Source organism: Asparagus officinalis, chromosome 5 (genome assembly GCF_001876935.1).
Source record: "Asparagus officinalis chromosome 5, Aspof.V1, whole genome shotgun sequence".
NCBI classification, from domain to species: domain Eukaryota; kingdom Viridiplantae; phylum Streptophyta; class Magnoliopsida; order Asparagales; family Asparagaceae; genus Asparagus; species Asparagus officinalis.
This window is the reverse complement of record NC_033798.1, coordinates 2,221,375-2,242,514: the sequence shown is the minus strand read 5'-3', so window position 1 is coordinate 2,242,514 and position 21,140 is coordinate 2,221,375. Positions and strand designations below refer to the sequence as shown.

Sequence of the window (21,140 nt, the reverse complement as noted above, 5' to 3'; positions counted from 1 at the left end):
CTACCGCCGAAATGTATGGAGGGACACGGCATATGGAGATCCAGAGTTGCTCTCGTTTGTTTCGAAGTTATGGAGATGCACGTACCCGATCGCGTGTTTAGACAGTTTGGATTCGCACAGCACGCTCCACAATCATACATTGCTCGGTGGAATGATCGGCATTAACTTATTGTCAACAGCTTTATCCTCCGATGGAGGAAGTCGATTACATTAGATGGTATTGGGGGATTATCCGACGTTGGGTAATCAACCAAACCGCGCCTCCAGTCGACGAAATCGAGATTCGAAACCAACAATCTCGATATGTACCAGGAGGGTTAGATGAGAGGCGATGGGTAAGTAAATTTCGACAATTATAATAGATTTTTCAATCTTTATGTTAGCTGTTGGTTTCTTATATGAAGCAATATTTTATGTAATTGTAGATGGATGCATTGGACGAGGTAGAGGGGATCGCAAATGAGGGTATAACTACCGCCACAAGAGATTTTGTACACGTATCGATATTGCAGCGGATAGTGACGAGAGTTCGTAGAGCTTTTTAACAAACTCATGAGGATCGGCATGATGGTCGTGAGCAGGTGGATCTTGAAGATACTACATATGTACGCCAACGTAGACGTGATAGATCTTGCACGCATGACGATGAAGCTGGTCCGTCATAACAAGCTGGTCCGTCACATACTCACACATAACCGGAGAGCGAGCATATACAAGCTCAAGACGAAGGAGGCCGCCGACAATCTCAACGAGTGCGAAGACCGAGACAACAGGGGAGAGTGGATTTTTTCTTTGTTAGTTTTTCCATGTAGATTATATATTGTCGTATGGATTTATTGATGCATTTAGATTTGTTTAGCTTAGACTACATATTATCGTATGGTTAGACTTGATACATTTGGAATTATTTTGTTATGATGTGTATTTTTATAGAATTTTGGATGTGGTGATGTGTATTTTTATAGAATTTTGGATGTGGTGTTGTGTATTTCGTCGGATTATGTGTTGTGATGATGTGTATTTTTTAGATTTGTGTTGTGATGTTCTAATTTTATAACTTTTATCAATGTATACAACGTAAATGATATATTTTGGCGAAAATTTTGGTCGTATACGAAGCTAGAGGTATGTGCATATTTTGTGCATATTTTACCTCAGCCCAGCAAACATACTGGGCTGAGGCAAAATGCCTCTGCATAACGTACAGGCTACTAGTCCCGTACGTTATGCAGAGGCATTAGTCTCGTACGTTATGCAGAGGCATTTTGCCTCTGTCCAGAAAATATATGGGACTAATAGTCACGTATGTTTGCTGGACGGAAGCAAAATGCCTCTGTTTTATATACGGGACTACTAGTCTCGTATGTTATGTTGAACGTCAAAAAGCTCCCAGAAATCATACGGGACTACTAGTCCCGTATGTTTTCTGGGAGCACTAATCAGTGATTAGTGCCCTTAAAAACATACAGGGCTACTAGTCCCCTATGTTTTCAGCTGGATGTTTTTTAAAATCGACCTCTTTTTGGCCTGTTGGACAAAAAAAGGTCGATTTTGCTAAATATTTAGCAAAATGATCAATTTTGCTAATTATTTAGCAAAATGATCGATTTTGCTAAATATTTAGAAAAATCGGTCTATTTTAAAAAAATCCTATATATATAGATTTTATACCCGAATTTCTCTCTTTTCTTCCATCTCTCACGTTCTGAATAGCAGCCACCTCCTCTCAGAACCTTAGAGATCCCTCTTTTGAGTTTGACGAAGCTTTGAGAAGCAAAAAAACCAAGAGGGCGAGATCGACGGCTTCGGTGAGGGAGGTTCGAGTTCCTTGCGTGTGGGAGTTCGACGCGAAATTTTTGAGGCGAGTTTCATCTCCTCCAATCCCATCCCCGTTTTCTTGGTTTTAGTGGATTTTTAAAACCTATTTTATGTGTAAAGATCACCCTTTTTATCTATGTGACGCAAAGATTTAAGGGAAAAATTGCAAAATAGACTGTTTTTGCTAATTATTTAGTAAAATAGACCGTTTTGCTAAATAATTAGCAAAATAGACCTCTTTTTGGCCAACAGCCCAAAAAGAGGTCTATTTTGCAAAACAGCTCAGAAAACATACGGGATTAGTAGTCCCGTATGTTTTAATCACGGATTAGTAAAATTATCTACTCAGAAAACATACGGTACTACTAGTCCCGTATGTTTTCTGAGTCACTAATCTGTGATTAGTTGGCTCTAAACATACAGGACTAGTAGTCCCGTATGTTTTCTGAGCCTTATTTTTCAAAATCGACCTCTTTTTTTCAAAAAAGGTCTATTTTGCTAATTATTTTTCAAAGTGGTCTATTTCGCTATATATTTCATAAAAATGGTCTATTTTGTAAATTTTCCCAAGATTTAATCTTTCTGGTTTAAAAAGTTATAAAATGGATTTCTTTGATTTGGGTTTAAGATTTGAAATAGATCTAACATGAGATTTTGTTAAAGTTGCTTCTTTTCGTGATGAATTTTCAAGCATAAACATGTTAGGGTTTTTTTAGATTTCCCCAAATCTTTATAATTGTGTTTTCATGCAGTAAAGTAAACCCTAATTACACTAAATCAAGTTTTACACATGGGTTCTTTTGAGAAATTTTGATTTTTGTTCATGATAGAGAAAAAACCCGTGAATTGTGATTTGTCACCAGCATCGATCGACAGATCAAAGAAATCGGTCGACCGATTTCTTTGTAGGAAACTGGAGATTTTCCTCTGGTCGGTCGACCGACCTAGGTAATCGGCTGACCGACCGAAGCTGAGTGTGCTTTTTGCCATCGCCGGTCGACCGATGGGTTATGTTGGTCGACCGATTTGAGCTGTTTTGCATAAATTGATTTACCACGTGCTTTTGATCGCAAACACGAAGTGTGAGTCGTACGTCGACACACATGCGAGGCTGTGAGAGGACACGTGTTGGATTTGAGCACGCACAAGCCTATTGATACGCGTAGTATAATGTTTAGAGTTAGTTATGATAGAGAGTGACGTATATTTCGATTTACGATAATTTTGAATGCTTGAGTGGGGTTGGTGCACCACAACGAGACTGTGGTTAACTACACTCAAAGTGTGTTAGTTGGTGTACTGCAATAAGACCGTAGTGGACTACACTCCGTTATGCATCATTGTGTTCCGGATTAGGCTGATATGTCTATACTCCGCAGGGTGTTCGAGTAAAGTAGTGAACCGCAAAATATTGCAATGAGCCATAGGATATTGTGAGCGTCTATTATCCACATCATTTTCTTTGTAGGGAATCATTCAAAATGTAAATTTGCTCCTGTGTTACCTACCTCGAGGGTAGAGTATAAAGCTATGATTTGTTATGTACTATGTATCCTAGACGAGATCTTTTACCGAATGTTTATTTTTTGTTCCCGCGCCAACTACCCGAGGGAAATGTGAGTTGTTACGATATGAATTGTAATGGATGAGGCTTGATAATGTATTGTTCTTTGTTAATTATTTTATTCATAGGATTTTAGAGTTGATATTTAGCGATCCACAATTTGAGATACATGGTATATATATATATGAGGGTTTTTTTGTTTGGATTATTTCGCTCGACGTACTTATTCTCGTGTTGTGTATTTCTAATATTAATTCCTCTTAATTCGGGATGTAGGATTTATATATCTATATATATTGTAACTTGTATTTTTATACACCTAACCACTTCTCCTTGAGGACGGTGGAGATGTTCTCGCTAACGCTTTGACGCTCGTTATTTTCATCTTTTTCAGACAGCGAGTCAAGGGTTCGGAGAGTCGCAGGTTGACGGAGAATCAGCATAATTTGACGTTATTTATTTGTAGATAGTTAGTAGGCACTCCACAATGGATATTTTATTATTTTCTGTCTTTTAGAGTTGTATTTCTTTTGGAGGCTGAGTGTCTATATACTTTTCAGTTGACTCTTTTGTATTAAAGATTCATTATCTTTATTTCGGTTTATTGGATGTACTTTCTTTTCTTCTGTTGGAACATGATTACATTTATCATTGGATATTTTCTCTATATTGTGTTCCTTGTATTATCATCTTTACTATATCTGCTTCTACCCTCATTTCTTGTATTTGATTCTACTAGAGAGATATTACTGTGATGGTGAAACATGCTATTGCATAGTGTACGGTGCATGGCAGGTTTGACATCCTTGGGTTCACCTTGGACTGCAGTCTTGTGTGAAACCAAAGACGTCACACTATATGAGCCCAACTGCATATTAACAACATTAACCGAAACAAATTACGCCTCATTGTTTTAGCACATCGTCCTCTCTTGCTCATAGTTACCTTAACTAGAATGATGTCGTGTTGACACCAAGTTATAAAACCTTACTATAGCTTGTTTGGAGCTCGTCATACTTCAAACCTGAGACCATTTTAATGATGTCAATACTTCACAACATACTGAGAGTTGGTTTAAATTTATGTTGTATTGCTGCAGTTTTAAGTTCCAAGTTCCAACCTATATTCATAACTAAAAACTAGAAATAATATTAAAGTAGAACAATCGTCAACAACAAATAGCATCAGATGTGGTCACAGAAGGAGAAGAAAAATACAATTGTAGAACCCACATTAGACTGAATACGCCCAACTGCCGCTCAAACATATATCAGCCTCCTAAGCTGGTGACGTTCATGCAGTCAAAATCATTTATTCATTTGTGTCTTTCATAGTGAGGCATCCTTCCACTAATCCGGGTTAAGCAAGCAACTCCAAGCCTGTTTACTAATTTGAATATTCATGATATGTGCACGGTATACACCTCATGGTTTCATATGATTTGGGGAAATTCATAAAGACTTTATGTTCACTAATAGCATGAGCATCATGAACACATACAGATATAATGAATGTGTATGCATTTAAAATTCACAGAGATAATCCGTTCTATCATATATGTGCATAAGGAAAACAGTTTAGCCTTCAAAATTTAAATCTACATATTTTCTTCACTGATTCAACCCGTATAAAATTGTCATAGTCTTCATATATCAAAGCCAAAAGTCATCTTCCTTAAGTATAAAAATTAGGGAGAAAACGACAAAAGCCTATAGGTAACGAGAAAGTAGGCGAGAACCCAAATTGCCAAACCTTTCATCTGAAAACTTGAGTTTATCTTTCATGTAATGAAATTCTTGTGCATGTATTCTTCTCTATTGCCACCTTCACATTTAAAGTAGAGCTCGACCTCCACATTTTAGTTTAAGTCTGGAAAGATCTCATATTTCAAATTAGCTCATCAAAAGATGCCCAGTGGACAAGCTCATCCACATACTGTACTAAGAGCATCATCAGTAAAAAGTAGGAGTCCTGTTAACCTAGTACCTTTGTCCTAGAACCACAAAAAGTCAGATAGAATGCATCTGGAAGTCAACTTTATGAAGCTTTAATTATTTTAAGTGGGCCACCTTAACACAAAATGAAGGAGACATCATTTTGCTACCAAGAAAATGACAGCAAAGAGTGTTCTTGAAACTGAATTCCATACCAAATAATAGCTATGACATTCATGCATCTGGTGATTAAAATAACATATTAATCCAGACGCATAAAAGAATTGTTCAAGTTTGATCAGCTTCACAATAAGAATAGAAAACAGAATTACCCTGTGGAGGCTGATCAGGAAGCACGGCTTTTTTATTAATGAGCACCCAGGCATAATCAATTAAAATATTAGCTCGTTCTTCAGTATATTTGGCACGTTCACCACCAGAAGCATTACCCTGCGGTTACCATCAGTTAGTTAATATAATAATAATAATAATAGTAGTAGTAATAATAATAATAATAATAATAATATAGTTGGCCTTAAATTATTTGATTGGATACCAGAATCCATCTACGATAAACTCCAGCTAAGATAGAAGCACCCCGGAATAAAGAGAAGGCCATATAGAACTTCCAGTCTGTAACTGGCCAAGGCTTTCCCTGAAGATGAGTAATTCCAGAAGAAAATGTGAGCCATGCCAATCTAGGGTATGAAGAATCAAATAAAGAAGAGGGAAATGAATAAACCACACATAAAAAAAGTAATACTGAAGTACAAGCATACAGCTGCAGAGCAGTAATCTGAGAGATATTCTGCCAGCGAAGGGATGCCTTCTGGAGTGCCGCAAGATTCAAATCCTTCAGGTGTCGTGTTGTCCACGTTAACAATATATGGCTGCAAAAGAACGTTATTCTTATTATTCTAAATTCAAATGTAAGTCAGCACATTATTACTCTGCGTTCAAATGAAGATTCACAATATATTATGGCCACAGAGTGAAAATCAAGAAACACGGAGTAAAGGAAGAACAAGAACTGCTGAAGTGATAAAGACGAAAGTAAAAAATGTTGAACAAAGTTAAATACTCCTGGCTTGTAAAGAAACTAGAGGATACCATGGCACTGTAAGCAACATCACACATCTGGTTTCCAAGAGTTGAGAGTTCCCAATCAAGAATACCAATCACTTTATCCTGTAGAAGGAAAAATAATTGAGTTTAAATTCATGACGCAGATTCAAGAAATTAAATATCAAAACATGATGTGTGCACATTCAAGAAATTGAATTGAAATTCATGATGCATGTAAACAAATTAGCATCTAAACGAATGATGCAACCCATGGGCATTTCAGTCAAGTGCAAACAATAAAAGATATATGTTAAGAACGGACATTAAGAATGAAAAATGGAAAGTTGCACACAAATTCCACAAGATGGAAGAATGATAATCTGTATTTGATAGTTTCCTAGAGATGGAAGGATACGATTCATGTAGCGGACAAAAATTCAGGATAAAGGCTCTGTTATTGTTGTTGTTGTAGGCCCCTCCTCTTTAATCTGATATCCGCAGTCTCATTTACTCTTCAACTCATACTTATTGTTTCTATTTCAAAACTCATCCAAATTAACTCTTCTCTGAGTCCATGAATTCCTTTACCTTGTGTGACTGTACTTTAGGGTGAGGGTAATTTTTTTACTCGGCACATTATTGAGGGGCACAGGTTGACATAAATGGGTTTGAGTCATTTATGGGTCAACCTGAACTATTCATTTATTAAACGAGTTAATTGAGGTCAACTTGTGTATGCCTTGTTCAACCCAATTAATAACCCGTTTAATCATATAAAGGGGTAACATCTCAGGGCAGTGACTAGGCCAATGCTTTAAAAAACAAGTGCCTAGCCTGCCTAGTCCTAAGCAGTACCTAGGGGCCCGCCTATGTCTTGAGGGAGTCTAGGGGAGCGTGGGTTGCTTACGCTGACGGCACCAATTAGGTCTTGGTCAAAATTTCCTCCTTTGCCACCTCCACGTCCTCCCACTCTCATTCAGCCTCCTCCACCGACCACGAACACCTCCTCCAACCTTCAGTAAAACCTCCATCACCACCACTTTAAAAAAAATCCAAATGAAGAAGAGAAACATATTAGAGTCGAACAAAAACAGATTTGATGATTTTGCAATGTATTTGACTACTCGTGTTTTTTTGCTTTTGGTGATATTTTAACCATTAGGCTTCTGAATTTAGGATATTATGTGTCAATGATATTAACTTTTTATGTTGGTATTTCTTAGTATCTACCATTTCGTCTATTTATGCATGGTTGATTATGAATCTATGAGCATTATTTAGTTTTTTGCAATTTTCTATGAATTTATTGCATTTATTATCAATTATTATAATTTAAAAATAAAAAATAGGAAATCAACCGTGCTCTTGCCTAGGCGCCTTGGCTCAGGCCGCATAGCGTTTTCTGCAAACTTCGATTAGACTGTGGATTGATGATCAGGATTGAAATGGGAGGCCATGGCCTCATCTTCGCTTGTCAATGAAGATGTTTGAGTAAAAATAAAGGTTCTACTTTGGGGGAAGAGGTTATTGAGTTGGGACTAAATCAAAGGGACTGGATGGTTAATATTTCTCATAGAACAGGAAAAATTGCTTTTACATTTGAGATCAGAGGCCCTGAGTTTTTTATACATGGATGAAGGTGGATGGTGAACAATTTGACTGCAAAATGAAGGAAATGAAGAGCCCTTTTGCTTTCTTTGCAAACCTGTCAAATTTTTCATTATTTCTTATGCATTTTGTGAAAAGAATTTATGGTCTTATTTATTTCTTTTTCTTCATTATTGAATTGTTTCTTGAGAGAGACAAATACTGACATGGTTCGAAGAGTTAATTTGAAGCCCTTATCTTGGTTAGGTGCCAATTGCCAAAGTTGTTGGCTCTGAAATTGGTCAGGAAACACCTCTCTATATCTTGAGCACTATTGGGAATCTATACAGGTCAATTTGGCTTGGTTCGGATAACCTAATTAATAAGCAGGCCATCATGACCCATTCATTAAACGTGTTGGGTTCGGGTCAAGCTTATATGGGTCTAATCAAACATGCCCAGATCCATACCTGACCAGACCCACCTTGCCACCCCAAGGTCATTGTACATAATTGAATCTTATGGTCATGCGATGCGGAAATCTGCAAAGTGTTTTCAAGCATGGGCTCTAGATGACTCTTTTGTTAATTCTGTGGTTTACTACAGATAATGACAGCAGTGTGTGGCTTATCTCAAACAGGAATATAGGTGACATTGAGTATGGTTTTAGTTGAACATTTATGGTCGATGAAACACTCTTTTTTAAATATATTAGGATTTAGGACAATATATAACTGTTTGGAGTCTAAAATACAAATCAAATTGTTCATCACTTGTTTCTCTCACGTGTAAAAACAATGTTATACTAATGTCGGGAACCAGTTATTAATATCTCAATTTCATTTCTTCATATTTTACGATAATCATCTGATGATTCATCTACTTATTGTGCAACGGTAGCTCACCCTCCTACATTCTTTTGGTAGGAGTGAACAGATTTTTCACTTTAGGCTAGCATAGATATTTGGGTTAGTTTCACAAAAAACCTAAAGCTTGCGGGTTTTGCAAACAATCCCCTGCCGGATGAACTATATAAATCACAGGAAACAGTTGAACTTGTTTAACTTAAATACGACGACCAATGGAGGTTACTTTATCTTGTCAAACTTTTGGATAATCTTACCCTATCTACTAAATATAACTTTCATAATCCCATTACGGGCAAGGGTATGAAAAAGTAAAAATTGGTAGTTTAGACTCTATACCCTACACATTAATGCAGTTTGTGAGAGTTTCCAATAGTTCAAGGGTTTATTATAAGTTGGAAAGTTCAAGGGGGTTTTCCATGATTTATACAGTTGGGGGGTTTTCTATGATTATAGAGTTGGGGGTTTTCTATGATTTATAAAGTTGGGGATTTTATGCAACACCCGCCAAAAATCAGAGGTTTCTGAAATTCACCCATATAACTTCTGGGAATCTCATTGAAGAAAGCGTGACTATTATTGTGATGATATAAACTGAGAAATTAGATTGAGTACTTTGGTTTCTACTTCCTGTAAACTTTTGATGGCATTAAATTTAGTTACAGTAACTGATTAAACATTTTTTTGTATTACTGGATTATGCTATATCTATTGAGAAGAAACAAGTTATTCTTTTGGACTTATTATTACTATTTCAGAATTTAATCATTATAGTCATTAGTCAGTCATCTAGCAATATCTTATCTATCAAACATCAGGATTGGTTTATAATAAAATAATAAATTTGTAATCATAAAGAAGAATATTTATTCTCAGATTGACGTATCAACATCTGAAACTAGTGACAACATTAAACAATCCTCAACATGTATTATTTCGTTATTAAATTAGGGCAATGCACTTGAACGTAGTTTCCTATAATACTTGCTTGTCTTATGAAATAATCCATATCATTTTCCTCTTGCAGTTTCAAAAATTTTCCTCTTGCGGTTTCAAAAATCTTGATAGGACAAGCACAGGATTTAGGTGGCATGAAAAAATGATAAAAAATGAACCGCAACTTGGGCATGTAATAATCAGTGATGACACACAAAGACAGGATATGTCCATTCAATTTTGTGTAACTAATGTCGATATCCAAAATCCTTACATGAATTTTACTTTGCAAATGAATGCCAGGTCTCAAGTAAGGAATAAGATCCACTGGATCATGCCACATTATAACTGGTAATAAGACAACGATAAGACCTGAAACTACATAAATATTTGTTAAGGCAATGCACCTGCTGAAGTTAGATGGATATACAGATTTTATACCTCGACTGGATGGAAAACTAAATTATCAATCCGAAAGTCTCCATGGACAAGACATGTGCTCCTTTCTGCCGAGGAATCTTCAACTGGGATATTCTTTTTCAGCCAAGTAATTAGTTCCAGCATTTTTGGATTTCTGTAAGGTTTCCCCTCAGCAGTTGAAGCAAGATACTGCCTTGCCCATCTTTCTACCTGCAAATGAAAAAGAATATGCACATTATACTCAGCGGACACCAGATGTTCAAACACTCATAAGAATGTCTAGAAGCAGTAACTTGCATATATGATTTGAATCAGATACTTATGAGATACTTCCTCATGCACACTATGGGAAAAAGGTGACAGTGGGACATCTTTGACAAAACATGCACAACAGTGAAAGAATAAATAAAATATGGCATGCTTTCATCAGAAAGAGAGAACCAACTGAATTGAAAACCCATGGTCTCAGAGATTCAAAAAATCATATCCTAAAAGGAGATTAGTCTGGCACCGGATTATTATACATATGTTCATGACTAAAAAAACACATATCTATGGTCCTCAGAGATACAAAAAGTAAACTTACTTGTCTCCTGCAATAGTGGTCCCTCCTCCCAAAATTTGGCAATCCAATAAAGTCCACATCAACTTTATGTAAGGAGGCTAAAGTGTTGGCAGTTGCTCGATAGATAGTCCGCCTCCTTTCAGGACTTATTCCCTGATCATGCAGAAACATTATTTACTTACATTTCCTAAAAGGAAATTGATTTTTGCAGTTGTTTGGTAGATAAACCTTTCTCTTTTGAAGACTTATTCCTGGATAATGCAGAAAAGTCATGTACTTGCAAAAATATGAAGAACGTACTTTGCTAACATATATTACTGACTAACAGGAAAAGCAATGCAGATAGCAGGTGATTTATCTTTCCATAGCCAGATGTGCCCGTGAAACAGGTCTATCACTATTATTAGACTATTACAGAAACCTATTAGCCAAAACACAGAGATTAAATAACAAATCTATTTATATAATCTTACCGGAAGCTTGTTATCTAAAAATATGCGTCCCTCCAAATATTCCATAATGTAGAAGGATGTCCCGATTATGTTAGGATCAGTACATAGGCAAAAGGCTTTGGGAACAGGAACACTTGTATGAATACCCAATGCCTCAATGACCTGTTAATTAAGAAAAAATAGAATATTAAAATATGGAAAGAAAGCAAATGCATGAAAATAATTGAAAACAAGCATGCAGTTACCAAGTACAACTGCATCCAGCATTTAAAGGAGCATATGAGCCTTTACTGAGCCATGGTCAGAACTCATGTTCATGACAGAGCCAGACTATCTTGAGGTAGGGCAAGTGTGTAACCTCAAATCTGGTTCAAGTACCTAGTTTTCTGTATTTGCATCATTTGCCCTACCTTGTACTTGGTTTTACTACCTAGTTTTTGTACATCTTACATCAAAATTTGGACTTTGATCCATTTAATTATGATTTCACATGTCACGATATTTTCAATCTAAATTCTACATTTTATTAGTTTTAATGAATAGTTTGTTTTTACTGAAAAAAATAGTCATGCTTTTTCGTAATATCTTTTGTGCAATTTTTTATTACCAATCTATTTGTACCGCCCCTGCTCATGTTTAAGGCTTGAAAGAACAGTGGACTCAAAAGGTTGTTTATTTTAACAATAACTTATCTGCTAAACCTGAGCTGATATTATCCAGGTTAGGGAGCTGTTGATCTGTCATCAGACTCAAATTCAAAAATTCCATCTTGATTAATATTAAAAAAAACATGCGCTTGATGAGAGAGATCTGCAAGCAATAAACTAACATCACTACAGATTAAATCTTCTGTGCAAGAATTCTAACAGAAGTTTGTATGAATAGTCAAAAAGAACTAACAGAAGTTTGTTTCAGTAGTTAAAAAAGATAAAGGAGACTGAACCCTTTTAAACAAAACATCCAATTGACACCTAGGAAGTCCTAATTTCCAGTAAAGGAGTAAGAAAAGTAAATGAGGGTGCTGTCAGCATTCTACAAAGGCAATTGTCCCTTCTTATTTGTTTTCCTGCTTTTTCAAGTCCAAGATACTTTGCCAAAGCTATTCTGCTCTATTTTACTTCCTAGGCACTATTCTTCTAGAGAAACAATTGAGCAATAAAAACAACATCTAACCTACTAAGATTCTGAAAAATCTTTGATAAATCCACCATCAAATATCATAAATTAACCTGTCTATACACAACTGAAAATTAGAAATGTTTTACAGCCGAAAAAGTCTAATGCCTCCTAACCAGACCTCGAATTTGCATTGCCATAAACCCTATATGTGCTAATACTGCAGGAAACACGTTAGCAAGTAAAAGATTGGATATCCAAATGCAAGTAATTAAGTTGGCAATGCAAAAGAGGTTAAAAAACAAGTCATTGCTTACCATAAGAAAACTCTTTCAATGCTCTTAAACGTTAAAGTACATCTCTTCCATGATACAACTGTTCAGATTACCAAACAACTTAGCTGGAAAAAAACATATCCAATATGGAGAACAATATAGTTGGTGGCTCCGTGACTAACAATCAAAAAACAAGCTCAGAAATCTCCAGGGCATAAGTTCTTTGCGTGCAACGTAGCCAGTGCTCATAATCACTTGCCCTTCACCCATCAAGTCTATAGGATGATGATGTGATGCAAAAAACCCATGACAACTCTCTTTATTCTGATCCAAGTTTCTGTTCCTCTGATTATGTTTCCTAACCTTTCCTCTTTGACTTTACCTACACCTTAAAATTTGAACGTAATCAACCCTCATGTTCTTCTAGACTCTCTTTTTTATGGCTTAGAACTCCAGAGGGTCGTTTCTGACTTTACGAGCCCAAACTACACATCAACTTAGGCTGTCTATATGCGAACTGACCTTCTAAGAATCATGATGAAGCCCTTTTTTGTCCACGATTCTTCTGGCTACAAATATAGCATAAATATAGATGGCCGATAAGAAAATAACAATTCAACAAATACCTTGTGAACCAAGATCCAATCTTTCACAGAAATCAGAGTCTGCCATAAGAAAACCCCTAAAATGCATAATTCCACTCAACTTCATTTGGAATTTAATGAGTTATGCGAAAAGGTAGTTGTATAGTTTTAAATGACGCCTCCATATTTGTAATTTTCACACCCAAATCCATCAACTTGTTCTAACTAAACCCCCCATTTCGACAAAGATTCGAGGGGTATACGATAAAAAAATAGTATAGAATACCCCAAAATAACCAAAAAGTAGGAGAATTCTACTCAATTTCAACCAACTCACGCACCTTAAACTCTCTTTCAACAGCGTGGGCGGATTCAAGAAGAACCCCAGGGGGCTTCTTCCTCAAAACGTACTTCTTCACCGTCCCATCGCTGCCGGCGACCTCGAGGAGAAAGGTAGGGTTCGATTGGCCATGGCTGAACTGCGACACCGTGAATTTGACGGGAGAGGCCGGGAAGCCCTCCACGTGGGCGATCGCGTAGCGGAGAAGCGCCGCCTCGTCGAACCTCTGCGAAGCGGCGACTTGACCTTGGAGCTCCGATGCCCGAGTCGCCATTGGAGGTCAAAACCCTAGTTTCGATGGAGAGAGAGAGAGAGAGAGAGAGAGATGAAGATTGAAGAAGCAAATTGGGAGCACGAGACGGAAAGAGTTTAAACAATGTATTGTTTGTTGAAATAGTGGGACCCCTGTCAGAGAGAGGCCAGCTGGAGTTCGCAGGGGCGGAAAAACTTATCCAGGGCATTATTCGGCGGGCCACACTACAGGCACACCATGCTCAGCCACACTCAACACTCTCATATGGGCCATGTTACTGTAACAAAGAGAGGAGAGTGTGGCCGAGGGTGTGGCACATGGTGTACATGTATCATTTTTGTTATTCGGCATGGCATAAAAGCACCGTGTCGCCTACGGAAGTCTTGTCGCTTTGTGTCAATATTTTAGTTATAGGTCGTAGCCTCGAGTGTTTGTTTGGTTCGTGAAATTGGGCCAGACCCTCCACATCGGCCAAAACCAGCTTTTACATTTCTTTTTTCTGGTTTGGTTCACAAAGAAATGGGCTGGTAACTCCTTCACGCATCAACAAAATTGGTTTCATCCATTTCCGCTCAAAACGAACGGAAATCGCTAGAAACCCTAGCCGCCTCTCACAATTTCTCTCTCGCTTTCTCTCATTGCTTTTTTGGGGGAAGAAAGAGAAGGCTAGGGTTACCTTCCCTCCATTCTCTCCCCGGCAAAAATTTCCCGCCGCCTTTGTCATCGGCTTCTTCGTAACAGTTTTCTTGTTTGTCGTCCTCGTCTTTCGCCTTATTCGTCGACTTCTTCGTCGCTGTTAATTGCTCGTGAATTCCTAAACTCTAATACTTTTCTTTAAATTTATGATTTTTTGGTTAGGGTGATAATGAATTGTGTTGGATTAGAGGAGGAAGAAGGGGTTATTGTGATCCTTTGCAGGATAAATTGGTTTTTTTTTCCCGAAATTCCTGAATTGGCTTGATTGAGGAGATCACCTGTTTTTTGGTTTGATGTTGAGATCTAAATTTTTAGTGTTGCCTGAATTTTTTGCTGAAATTCTTGTCATCTTAAATTCTTGTGATGCCTGAATTAAGATTATTTTTATTATTTTTTAGTAATGAGATGCTTATTAGTGTGTCCATTATAATACTCAAGTTAATAGGGAAAATATCTGGTGATGTGCAGCAAAGGAGTTTCTTTTAATTGATCTTGTATGTGTAAACACAAGAAAGATTTTTGAAGTGTCAATCAACTCTAGTGATTTTCTTTTGTATTAAACATAAGCATGCATCACTGGAGCAACGTTACCCTTGTTGTGATTCTGTAGCTATACTTGTATGGTGCTCGCATTGGTTGGTTCATGATATGTGCTTGCATTCTGTAGCTATACCTATGGGTTACCTTCATGATGCAGCTCATTAAAGAATGACAATCTGATATCATATAGTAATTTGTAATTTGTTCACACATCATATGAATGTTGACACATCTTCAATTTGCAATTTGTTCGATTTTTGAGTTACATTAAAATTGCCACAATACACATGTACAAACACAATTGCTACATAAAGAAGGTTCCATGTCATATTGCAATACATAAGCATCAATCTGTTGGTTTTGGGCCAATGGGGATAAAAATGGTATGCTACACAAGCAGGTTCTGAATCATGTCCTAGTATATGTATCATTAAAAATATATCAGTTTGTAATCTTGTTGGTTTGTCATTAATTTTTGTAAATTGTAATTCATTCAGAATTTGTAAGAATTCTACTGAGTTTCTAATTGGATAATTTTTTTCATCCCTTGAGGATTCCAACATATGCCAACATGCTGTTTATAGTTAGCCAGGTTGCAAGATTATTATTCCACACCTGAAAAATTAAGCAAAAAGTACAATATATGTACCAATGTAAATGATGTTAAACTGCACCGACTTGATTGCTTATGATATTCTTATTTTGTCCTTCGTTAGGTAGACTAGATAAGGCTGAATACCTATGTTACCTAGGTATTTCTATCTGAAGCTGAAGCCATACCCGACACATACCCGTATCAAAACTCTTTGTGCACTCCTTGCATATATGCATACATTACGCGGTCATGCACTCAATGAAACAATACAAGGGTTGAAAGGTTGCACTACATTTCTTTTTGAATTTTATTAAATAGTTGGCTACATGGTATCCCATGAGACCATATAGTTGATTTGCATGTAACTTTTACCTCCTATGCCTAAACTTTTGCCTCTTAAAATTATCTTCTTTACCGTCCAATGCATGAAGTGTGTAAATATGCATTAGACCGAGAAGTTATCCACGGCCCTATATGCTCATTTACAGGACTTTAGTGTTGAAAAGCTAGATACATACTACTGTCATATCTTTTTGAATGAGCATGAATTAAGACTACTTATGGGCATATCTTCGGTTGGTCAAAAAGAGATGATTGTTGCATTTCTCAACAAAGAGGGTTGAAGACCAATAGAATATGGGTTCACATGATATTTTATGATTCTCACGTCTAACATACTTGTTAAATCCACTTACTTTTGGTGAAAAACTAATCTTACTTAATCTAGGGAACTACTCTTAGGGATGTTATTTTTTGTGTTGGGGAACATTATGATGATGGAACATATTATTGTAATATATAGTAAGTATTTATATGCCTCCATATTTAGTTGTGATTCCACGTTTAGCGTACAGCTTCATATGAATGTTTACCTTTCATGATGTGAATATTGTAGAATACTAATTTTTACATTGAACTTGTGATTGCAGGAACTTTATAAGACACCATATATATGATAATTGATTAAATTTTGTATGCAAGCAACCTACAATATATACACATTGTATTGGATGACTACTGTTGTGGGTTATTAAGGTATTCGACTGTCATGCCACGAGTTTACATTGGTGACTTTTTTACTTTTAGGCTATGATGATTATCAAATTTTTTAAGATTAGCAACCTGTAATATCTATTGACCGAGTTCTGAGCCCTCGACCATAATTTGCATATACATGTGGCTGATTTTTTTATATGATGTCAACAAATGTTTTCAAATGATTTTTTTAATCATAAAGTTCATTCAAATTTGAACAATCATTAATTATCAAAGTAGTACACGAGAATAGCAAAGTAGTACATGTCAACGCTTTCATTTTCGTGATTTTAAATAGATTTCTAGACCACGATGCTCTCCAATATATTCCTTACTCAGATTGGCAACAACTTCATTGTAACCAACTTCATGTGTGAGTGTTAGGAGTTGATTTTTGTTGCAAAAATTGTTGGGTATATCTTTGCAATAAGGACACTTCTAATTTTTATTTCGCTCTATAACTTTTATAGCATTAGCTCTTAGTATAATTTCTGCTAATTTCATGATATCTCACATTTTATCTTGCTCTCGATCTGCATCCGTATAGGCAATTCATTCTTTAAAGATTTGTTTATGTTCAGTAATCCTTCCACGCTGATAAAGAACATAGAAATTTAATATTAAAATAAACAGATCTATTGTTTATCATAAAATTTTTAAATATTCTTATATTTGATGATGGTGCAGATGAAGATTCGCCAATATATTTACTTTTCTTACTCATATTTTTTCTTAGTTAGAATTTGATATGCAAACATTGTGTTTTATAGATGTTTATGGACTGATACGTTTACTTGGTGGTTGGATGTTGAACCTGACAATATTTATTTGGATTAATAAATTTTCTACTGGTATTGCCTATGGTTTTGAAGCGCTCATGGTTTTAAAACCTAACTGGTTTTGTTTCTTGTAGTTGACTCAACTACTCAGTCTCCGTTACATACATGTTTGATATTTTCAGGTTTGATGCGATTTTCTATGTCATATACATATTTATGACAAATCAGGTTGTTTACAGGTTTTTTACAGGTTTCATAAGAATTTTTCGCTAATTCAGGTATGTATTTCATAAAATTGTGAATAATCAGGTTATTATAGGTTTTGTTTGTTTTTTTCATGTCAAACAGGTTTCGTGTGATTTTTTCAAGTCAAATAGGTATATTTCATGTCAAATCAGGTACGTAGTTCATAACAATTAATCATGTTATTACAGATTTTTTATGATTTTTTATGTTAAATAAATATTTATAGTGAATTCAGTATTTACTATTTTTCATGTTACATTTGCACTTTTATTTTGCTAAGATTACCTCTCATAACGGTCACAAATAAATTTATTTTTAGTGGGGGGTAAACTTATCATGGTGACCGTATACACTTTTCCCTACACTTTAATACCAACCAAACACAAGAAAAGTAGAAAATATCTAATCAATAAAAGTTTTTTCCTTTTCTTTATACCAAGCAAACAAATGAAAAGGGTATGCTGGTTTCCCATCATGTTTTATGTGTGAACCAAACCTAAACAATCTATTTCTTGGAAAAGTTTAGAAAACCCAAACCTTTAGTTTCTTTACATGGAATTGTATTTCCCAATATATGGGAAACGAACCAAACAGACCCTAAGGATAATCTAACTAGGGGTTTTTCAGACATGAGTCTCTTGCATCGTTAATACTATGTAGTTAGTCTCTCAAATGAATAAGGCTAGGGGTTTCTCATGGAAACCATGGGGTCATTTTATAGAATTCACTTTTTATTTTTTATTTATATGTAAATCATATTTAAAGCAGTTTTTTATTTTTATTAACCATCTCCCGGTCAAAACATCCATTGAAAATCTAAAAATACCCATAAAAACTCACATGCAAGACACATGACTCACTTTGTTAATGTTTTGGTATAGTTAGGATACAAACAATGTACTTTAAACATGTATTTTTTAAATATTATTTTTTGATTTTTTAGTGAAGAGCGGGCTAGGAGGTGGTTGATTTGAACAAAATTTATGTATAAATTAAAAATAAAAGGTGATTTCTGTAACAAGACCCCACATTTAAGGTGGTTTCCAAAAAACAAAACTCTTAAAACTACTATTAAGTCCCACAATTCTTAATAGTCTTAGAATAATTTGAAATAAAATATAGGCTAAATATCACTTAAATACCATAAACTTTGCATGTTCTATAACTTAATTACCATAAGTTGTTTTTACTATAAAAAAGTTGTGACGCTCCTGGGTTCACGCAATGCTGCAGTCCAATGTGAAACCAGAAATGTCAAACCTGCTATGCACCACACCGTGCAATAACATATTTCACCATCACAATTATTATCTCTCTAGTGGAATTAACTACAGGTGTAGGTACAAAGCAAGTAAAAGATTATACAACAGATAAATGATGAAATGATAGAACTCAAACAAAGCAAGTAAAAGATTATACAACAGATAAATGATGAAATGATAGAACTCAAATTAATACATCTCATCAACCAAACAAGCTGGAATACATAGTCAATGTCGGAAATAAATAATAACAGTCTGAAGATCTCAAGATGTCTCAAGTACACAATGTTTGATAAGAAGTAAATAAGGCACACAGCCTTTACAACTCTAGAATAAACTCTCATGTCTAAATAAAACAGTCTATAGTGGAGCTCCAATAATACAAAAATATCTATAAAAGAAAAATAGGCGCTAATGAGTATCGTCCTCAACCTGCGACTCTCCGGGCTCCGGGCTCGTTACCTGAAAAGGGGGAGGGACAACGAGCGTCAAAACGCTAGCGAGCAATATCACATCCAACCCCAAGAGCTCGTTGTATAAGAAAATACAGATTTATACATAGAATAATCATATCATTACTCCTAACAAATAAAGGGTTTTAGTATTTAGGAAACTACAACACGAGCGTAGGTACGTCGAGCGAAATAATCCAAACAAGGAAACCCTCATGTATATACCTTATATCTCAAATTGTAAATCCCTAAATACCAAACCCAATGTCTAATACAAGAACAATAAAGAAAAGAGACAACCTATTACAATACGTAAAATAAATGTCATGTCGGAATCACATAAGTGTCATGTCGGAACCACATAAGTGTCATGTCCAGCCTAAATAGCTATCTTGTCTCAACTTCATAAAATCATGTCATGTCCTGATTCAGCTAAGTGTCATGCTCGTGGTCTAACCAATATCCAATACATGGACTGATTTGTGAATGTCCAACACGAGGACTGAAATGGATTATAGTCCAAAACGAGGACTTCAATGGATTATAGTCCAACACGAGGACTGTGTATATAAAACATGGAATGCTAATGTTAAAGATATACATATCCTATTCTTGCACGTGTCTCGATGTACAGATCTAAGCTTGTATATACATATCCTATTCTTGCACGTGTCTCGATGTACAGATCTAAGCTTGTGACAAATGTGTCATCTTAAATGTGTAGATGAAATCATCAATACTAAAATTTAATACCCGATAAATGAGGCAACTCCTCGTACTCAAAATGATAAACGGTACACTCGAATATATATACACTATATATATATATATATACAGCAGGTGGTTAAACAGGAAAAAAATCACTCATCAGTCGACTCATGGTTGACTGGGGTCATCAGTCGACTCGTGGTCGACTAGGATCACCAATCGACTCATGGTCGACCGAAAGAAGAAAACCAAAACTCGACAGTCGACTCACGGTCGACTGGGGTCACCAGTCGACTCACGGTCGACTGGGGTCACCAGTCGACTCACAGTCTAAGTCGACTGAACAGAGGGGTTTTCCCTGTTCGTGCATGCTGTATTATTTTTGTGAAAATTCATCTAAAAATTAAATTCATCAAACCCAAACAATATATTATCAATTCTAAACATATGAGACAGTGAAAATTTCGTATAAAACATGGAAAAACGAAATCTTGCATGTTAGATCTAACATTTAATCCCTAAACATGTATAAGAGCAATTAATCAAAATAGAAACTCGTTTTTAAATAAATTCCAAGATCTGGGTTTCATCAAAGATTCGTTGGTAAGGATTTAGAGATCTGAAACACATGATTTTTAGCGTCTACACTAATAAGAACATCGATTTATACTTGAAAATAATTCTTAGGCTCAATAAACCTCATGAAAAACGTTTAGAAACTCTTAAAACCGTGGGAGAGGGATTGGGCGAGATGCTACTCGCCTCTGGTGTGTTGAACAACGCCTGGATCCGCGAGAGAACGACTCCCTTTGCTGCAAACCACAACAATCTGCTGAAAATCCCCGAAAATCTCCCAAAACGCCCAAAATCCAAAGCTAGGGTTTTAGAGGGGAAATGGGGCTAGGGTTTCTGGGGAGGACTGATGAAAGGGTGTCTTTCTCGGGTAAAAGAGATAAATACCAACAGTTAAAACCCGACCCGAAATTGTAGGCGTCAAAAAATGCTTACAGACATTCAAACACCACTCAAGACGATATAGAAGAATAATATAC

General features: G+C 36.0%; 1 protein-coding gene across 1 annotated transcript in view; it reads right to left on the bottom strand.

Annotated features, from left to right (window-relative positions):
- LOC109842748 (probable acyl-CoA dehydrogenase IBR3) overlaps positions 1–13,870 on the bottom strand; it is a 48,695-nt gene extending 34,825 nt beyond the window's left edge. The window contains exons 1-8 of the mRNA XM_020411624.1: positions 13,524–13,870; positions 11,229–11,369; positions 10,777–10,908; positions 10,212–10,400; positions 6,427–6,504; positions 6,096–6,206; positions 5,873–5,971; positions 5,649–5,766 (exon numbers count right to left, since the gene is read on the bottom strand). Coding sequence (XP_020267213.1) covers positions 5,649–5,766; positions 5,873–5,971; positions 6,096–6,206; positions 6,427–6,504; positions 10,212–10,400; positions 10,777–10,908; positions 11,229–11,369; positions 13,524–13,796 — 1,141 coding nt within the window. The 5' untranslated portion in view covers positions 13,797–13,870. The remainder of the gene's footprint in view (positions 1–5,648; positions 5,767–5,872; positions 5,972–6,095; positions 6,207–6,426; positions 6,505–10,211; positions 10,401–10,776; positions 10,909–11,228; positions 11,370–13,523) is intronic.